The sequence below is a fragment of the Pezoporus wallicus genome, unplaced genomic scaffold (genome assembly GCF_028554395.1).
Source record: "Pezoporus wallicus isolate ANWC-B61680 ecotype Strahan unplaced genomic scaffold, APGP_CSIRO_Pwel_v1 contig_10389, whole genome shotgun sequence".
Taxonomy (NCBI): domain Eukaryota; kingdom Metazoa; phylum Chordata; class Aves; order Psittaciformes; family Psittacidae; genus Pezoporus; species Pezoporus wallicus.
Genome location: NW_026637666.1, coordinates 974557 through 981837, shown reverse-complemented (window position 1 = coordinate 981837; position 7281 = coordinate 974557). Strand labels below are relative to the sequence as shown.

General features: G+C 38.5%; 1 protein-coding gene across 4 annotated transcripts in view; it reads left to right on the top strand.

The window, feature by feature from the left end:
• Window positions 1-65: 65 nt before the first annotated feature.
• The window catches only part of BRIP1 (BRCA1 interacting helicase 1), a 114619-nt gene continuing 107403 nt past the window's right edge, over window positions 66-7281 (top strand). Inside the window, exons 1-6 of one of the 4 annotated variants that reach the window (XM_057407113.1) lie at window positions 66-258; window positions 1739-1867; window positions 2711-2822; window positions 3294-3485; window positions 3774-3901; window positions 4779-4913. In XM_057407113.1, the coding sequence (XP_057263096.1) occupies window positions 1775-1867; window positions 2711-2822; window positions 3294-3485; window positions 3774-3901; window positions 4779-4913 (660 nt within the window). In that variant the 5' untranslated portion in view covers window positions 66-258; window positions 1739-1774. Of the gene's footprint in view, window positions 259-823; window positions 923-1738; window positions 1868-2710; window positions 2823-3293; window positions 3486-3773; window positions 3902-4778; window positions 4914-7281 lie in introns of those variants that run through there. The other 3 variants (XM_057407115.1, XM_057407116.1, XM_057407114.1) reach the window with 3 other exon arrangements.

Sequence of the window (7281 nt, the reverse complement as noted above, 5' to 3'; positions counted from 1 at the left end):
ATGCTTTGTGATAACGAAGGGCTGTGTCGCGATACAGCTCCCCCCCCGGTGAAAGCGTGGTTGCCCAGCAACGACTACAACCCGAAGCCAATAAGGACTTCCGTGATTGGTTCTCACAGCGCACAGGCGGAAGGCGGGAGCGGCTCAGTCTGCGATTTGCTGATTGGCGGCGCAGGGCTCTTTCCTGTCAGCTGATTGGCGCCGGGGTGGAGGCGGGAAGGACGGACGGGGAAGGGGTCGGGGTCGCTGTCGCCTGAGGTGAGCGGCCGTGCGGGGCGGCTCTGAGGAGGCCGGGCTCCCGTGGGACGGGGGGGAACCGGCTCTCTGGGGGCCTTTACCTCTTAAACAAGATGAAGGACCTGCTCAGGTGCTTCTGTGTAGGCTGGGGCGCCCCACGCACCAGAGGATGACAGCAGCTCCTCAGCGCTCCCTCCCCTCAGCCGCAGAGAGGCAGAAAAATCCTCCCCAGAGCTGGATCTAGAGTAGGGTCAAGGCGGTGGCGGGGTTCCCCTGAGGGGGGGGGTGAGTCCGGTGCACCCAAAGGCGCAGGCCGGGGACAGAAGGTCCCTCCGCTCCGCGTTCCTGGGGTCTCGGACCGCCGCCGCTTCCTGCCCGCTTCGGTGTTGAAGCGTTCTCACCGCCCCGACGGGGGCTTGCTTTTTTCTCGGGCAAAGCTCAATTCGAAGTAGTGCTCCTTCAAGCGTACACCCTTCCTCACCCTCCCCCTGTGTGACGGGGGGGGAAAGCCTTTTGCTGGGTGCAGTTACATTTTTTGGAAGGAAGGGTAGGGTATGAACTCGTGTTAGCAGCCTCTTTTTGCTGAGAGGATTTCTTTTGCCTGTTGAGATGATGAAGCTGACTCATGCCGTACACTGGTATTTGCTGCATGTGTTTACTCATTAGAAGTGAGATGAGGACACAGGTTAGTGAGACAATTTATCGCAGGGAATCTGCCATTTTAAAATCTGTCTTTTATGTTGTAGATGCTGAAAACCTGTAAGAAAAAATCTGTGTTATTTTAAAAAAGTATTCGTTTTTTAAAGCCATCTGTGCCTTTTCAGTATTTTTAATTCAGTAATTACAAGGTTTTAGGGTAATAAGGAAACTGGCTTTATTCTGTTATCCAGAGAGAAATGCTGGATAGTGCTCAGAGAATAGCAAAGTCAATGACACCTCATTTTCCCCTGAATAATGGTTGTATTATTTGTGGAAGAAAACTTGGTTTTTAAACATGTCATTTTTTCAAGTCCAGTGTGCAGGTTTAATTTCTCAGTGCTCTAAAATGAACAGTTCAAGATACTGTTGTCAGGTGTATCTTTGTAGTTGCAATATGTTGGAGTTCAAGCTAATAGACCTGCTTAATTGAAAAGTTAGCTACTTTCAGTTATTAAATATCTCAAGGTACTTTTCCCCCAAAGATTTGGCTTCTTATCCCAACAGTATACAGTCTGAGAATCTGAAAGGATGTGCACAGTGGATCATGCTTTTATTTAAATTGCTGGTGTTACTCATCGGATGGTGGCAAGTTGCTCTCGTGCATAACAAGGAGTGCGTCTGAACTGACAGTGTGTAGTATGAGTCCTTGTATGCCAGTTCTGGTAATATCCTGAACTGCTCAGCCCCCTTACCAGGTTAGCAGTTTCTGCTTGTTTGGTTGGTTCTTTTTTGTGCCATATGTTGTTTCAGGCTTTGCCTGGTTGTTAGTGTTGATTTGTTAATACTATTTTTTTTATTGCAGTTATAAACCTGAAATAAACTGAATGAAAAAGTGGCAATGTCCTCTGATGTGTCAGAATATACTATTGGGGGGGTGAAGATCATGTTCCCTTGCAAGGCTTACCCTTCGCAACTTGCTATGATGAATGCTGTAAGTAGAAGTTAGATTAACATTGGCTAAACTAATAGTTTATGTTTTCCAATATCTACCAGCATTTAGAAAACAAACACATGAAATTCAGAGCCTCCAGTATCTTGAGAATTGAATTTGTAATGTAATTTACTGTTCTTTGTGCTGTACAATGGTATCTGGCCCGTGACAAGGGGAAGTTTGGATTGGATACTTTTTGGATTTGTGAATATTTGTGCTAAGAAGTTATGAGTTACATATGACTGTTTAATTAAATATACTGTAATAGGTATTTTATATAAGTTTGCAAATTCCTTCCATATAAGGAGCGAATGATTTAGTAAAACATCTCCCTTAAAGAGATCATATTATTTCACTGAGATTTTGCTTTTTGCCATTTTTTAAAAAATGAATTATTACACCTTACATTTAAATATTTTAAAATAGTTTTAACCATTTTTAAAGTGTGGGACAATGGGTTTGGGTTTTCCCTGTGGGACAATTGGTTTGGTTGCCTGACAGATGTTTTCAATGGTCTGGTTCTGTAAGGCTAAAGGAAGGGAGCCAGTCCCATTAGGTATTCCCGTTGACAGCTAAGTATTTCAGTGTCCTCTGTAAGTGAACCCCCAAGCATAACATGTTCCTCTCGGGAGAAATACATCTAAGGCTACCTGACCTGTTGTTACTATTAAGGGTGATGAGGGGTGGTGATGTGTTTCTGATTTTCATTTATTATTTGTTTTTTTTTACAAGACAGCAGGTGTCCTGATCTATTTTTAGAAGTAATTTCTAGCTTGGCTAAAGACCTCTGCTTTGTTTGGTTTTCTATTAATTCTGGTTTTGTTCTTGTTACTCTTCTTAAAGATTATTAAGGGTTTAAATAACAGGCAACACTGTTTGTTGGAGAGCCCTACAGGAAGTGGGAAAAGCTTGGCATTACTTTGTTCTGCATTATCATGGCAGCAGTCTCAGTATGGTAAGTTATCTTGGTATCCCTTTGCCCAATTTTTATTGCCAAAAGATAATAGTTTTGTTGGTTTTCAGCCTTTAAAAATTACTGGTTTTCAGGAATCTAAGCAGGTCTTTGTCCACCATTATATATATATATTGCCTTATTGGCAACATAAACCGGAAATGGCCAGTATGGATTTCAGTATGGTATCATAAGGGAATTATATGGCTGTCGGAACTTTGAAAGAATATAATTATGTATTGTAGTTATGCAGACTGAATTGTAAGAGAGGGGTGTTTTTCATTTTTGCAAGTTGTTACAGTTCTTTGCACTGCAGTTTGTCGAAGGGTTATGAATGCTTGTTCAGACTTTGTAGACACAAAGTTTAAAACTGGTACCTAAAGAAAAGCTGTCATCTTGACTGTTTTGAAAGTCTTTTTCTCATGTATAGTCTTGAATAGTGTTCAATGGAAGACAAATGACTGTGTCCTTTAGAGAAACCACTGCTTACATCGTCATGTGAAAAGGAAGACAGAAAGCCAGAGACCTCACTGCTGTGTCGCTGCACGTGTCACTCCCACTGTAAGAGCAATGAGGTGGCAACGAGTGTGAATCATGGTGCTTCTTCTATTGCTAATTGTGAAACGGGAAGTTCTGTAAAACCTGGAAGCCCTCTAACAAACACAGGTAACTTCATACCCAGGCTGCTAAAAATCTGTCCTGGAAGTCAAATATGGAGCCAGTGATGTCAAGTTTTTTTTCTTTCAAGTCAGGGACTTTTTTTACTGTCATAATAGCAGATTACTACATGATTCTGCCCTGTGTGGAAATCTAAGTGGAATGATGGTTAATGTGTCTAGGAATGTCTAATGCTATCTCCTATGTCGTGTATTTATAGTAAATTCCATTTTTAAAATAGTGCTCTCTTATTTAATGCGTTCCTAGGATTGAACATGCCTTTAATTTACATTACAGAATGTAAGGAAAATGAAACACTAGCTTCAAAATTGTCTGCCAAAAAAAGGTTATCGCTACGTGACAATGAGAACGATGATTTTCAAGTAGACAGAAAAAGGATTCGTCCTTTAGAAACTGAGCAGCAGGTGAGCAAAGTTTATTTGCAATAAAATAATCCAGGCGTAGCTCAACAAAGCTGTCAAATAACAATCAACATTTCAGAGAAGGGCTTAGAGAATAGTTGAGTCACAGTTTCGACTGACAGCTTTTTTCATTTGTATTGTCACTTGTTACAAAGGAGTCCATTGTTGCTCAAAATTGTTCATAATACCATGTCCTAAATTATGTTTTGTGTATTTAAACACTTAATAGTCCCAAAACTTATTTATATGCAGTTGATCCACACTATTGAGTCAAAGCATGAGATTCTAGAGTTGAAAGTGCCCTTGCAAATACATATTAGAAACTCAAATAATGCTGTGAATATATTCAAGTTCTGGTTTATTTTATCCTGTCAAATGCAGCTATCTCTGGCCTGCTATGTAGAGTGCAACATTTCTGTCATGTTTTCACCTGTGCCAGTCTCATGACTTAGTACTTGCACTGTAAACAGCTTTTATGTTGCTCTGGAGTATTGCTCAGATGGTTGCTTTTGTTTAGGTTTTCAGATCAGTATGGCTTGGTTTTATTTGTCCTTTTAGTTATGAAAGTTCTGCTTATATCAATCTAGTATTGTAATTCCTATCAGTTTTGTTACAGTGGGGAATTAAAGAAGAAAAGCTCAGCCGTAATTACAGATTTTGTTGTTGTTATTGTTACTGAGTTTTTTAATTAAGACTTTATAGCTTTTCCCAAACTGTTGTGTGGCTTAGATTTAGTTGAACTGTTAAAAAATATTAGTGATGGACTGTGTTACTGAAACAGACTCAGTGGAAAACAGTTGAAAGAAAATCACCGACTGCCAGTGTAAGCACATACTTCTGCCCACTGTGTTTGAACACAGTGCATTTTTTTTCCCAACAGGTTAGAAAACGTCATTGTGTTGCAAAAGGAGTCCAGCTTGTTGATGCTTTAGAAGTTTATAATCAGAGAAAAAATGGAGAGCTGATTGTTCACTCTGAGAAAAGTGCAAAACCCACCACTTTTTCTCCCAAACCAGTAAGTAATACAGTAATATTGTTTATATCAGGACTGTTAGTTCAAGAGCAGTTTAAAAAAAAATCTACTGTGAAGAGATTATGCATGAAATACAGCTTTTTAATATAATTTCAGAAAACACTGTACCTCTGGCTTCATTACAGTCTAATGGAAAGGTTTCCAAGTGTGTAAGTTGCTTTAGAGTAATAGTGAACTTTGTCGCTATTGCTGGCAAGAGCTGCAGTGGCTTTTGCTCCTAATGGTGCTGTCTAACCAGTGTGGTTTGCAAAGTGTGAATTATTTCTGTGAAAGTTGTTCTTCTAAACAGTGGATTGAACTCTTTTACACCATGGCTCTCCAGTAGCACAGAATCTGGCCTAGCAATTCTGCCTGTGAACTTTCCATATGTGACAGCAATTGTAAAGCAGCTGTAAATCTATTTGTTATTTTTCTACTTATAGTAGATCTATGATATCATGGAAGAACTTGAAACTGGGACCATAGAAATTGAGTGACATCAGGAGTGTAGATTTTGTTCAACTTACCATTTGTTATTTTGTGGCATATGTAGTAAATAAAAGACAGCATTTAATATTAATAAATGTGCCTTTAAGCTGGAGAAAGTTTGAGCTGGTCATTGCAATATATTATAACAAAAAAAGAGTAATAAATACTGCACATGATTAAGAAATAAAATCCTGTGTGTTAACTGCGATAGATGTTGGTTTTGGTTTGTTTTTTTTTTCTTTTTTTTTTTTAATGTCCACTTTCCATAGCAGAAACTAGTTTTTCCAGCTTTCTGCTAAGCATTTTCTGCATTTCTTGGTATTTGAATCTCACTGATTTTACGTAAAAGTTCATTGAAGCAAAACCAGTCAAAGAAATCTGAGGCAGTAGAGAGATGTCAGGTGCCAAATTACATTAGTAATGTAGTTCCTATGAGTGTTTATCAAAGGCTGTGGCATAGAATAGAATCATAGAATAGAATGATAGTTTTTGTCTATATTAAAATGCAGGAGCATGCCATGATATCATGAAATTGTATGTTTAATACAAATAGAAGACAGGAATGAGGTCTGGTCTTTGTTTCATCAGTACTGAAGATTACTTTCTTCTTTCAAAAGGCAAAGAGTATTCTCCCTCTCCAATATATATTTCTTAATTTTATGTTGCTTTATGGTAATACCAATCTGTAGGTAGCTCGGCTTCTAAGTACAGGGGGTTCTATGTATGTTTGGTAATTTCAGTTTCCACATCTTACAACAACGCTTGGCTCTTTGTATGTCCTAAATTAGGTTCTATTTTAATCAGTGTGTGTTTTAACTTCAAGAGCTCTTTTCCAGTATACTATACATTTGTGAAAACAAAGGAAGCCAAAAGCTTTGGTATTACTTTAAGACCCTGGGAGTTAAATCTTTTCTTGACAAAAGTGAATCTGTGTTCTAGGTCATTTGATGGGAATTAGATTTTGCCAGTTTTGGAAAGCTCTGTAGATTTTTTGAGAAGGATTTGAAATGCTTTATGCCGCTGAACTTCAATTGCTGGTTTGAAGTACAAAGGCCAGCAGAGTGTGCTGTTGATTTTCAAATAAAGAGACCTTTCTTCCTTTATTGAAACATTTGCTTTGGTACTTCAGTGTGGGTATCTGAAAACTTTATTTACAACTTCTAGAAAGTTCATGTAGTGAAGTAAACTGAAAACTTTGAGTATAGATCAACTAACTGTTATAAAATATTGAACCATATTCTAATTTTCTGAGAAAACTTAATTTTTATAATAGTACCTGTGCTGTACCCATTTGTGTTATAATGTGTTCTCCATGGGTCTGAGTTTGCAGATAAACAGTACGGTATACTATTCAAAGTTCAAATACTGTGCTGTTTAGTACTTTTAGAGAGAAGTAACTTAAGAAGACATAAAATAAAAGGAAGAAATTATTTTTAAGAATGAAATAATAAGGTATTATTTACCTGAAGTGAACCTCAGCAGACTGAGAGCTGAAGCAATTGTCAAGAAAACAACTGCAGAAAGTAAGGCCCTATTTATTGTTAGTAGTTCTGTGGCTTAACTACATTAAGACATGAAGAACATCACAGCATAGGCTGGTAGGTTAGTTTTCTAGTGTAGCTTATGAAACAAAGTTAGCTGAGGTGATGTTCAGCACTTACCATAATGGACTATATATTTAGGATGATACAATAACGCAATAAAAATATTTTCTTAACGAAATAATCCTGATTTGTATAGCTTATGTTTTACTGTAGTCAATCCTGTGCTTAAAGCAAATTTAATTTCTTGTCAGGCCCTTTCTTATAGCCCAAGAGAGAGAATGGGTTGGTTGTAAGAGCATGAGAGGCACTTCCAGTGCTGCTGCATCAGATGAACACTT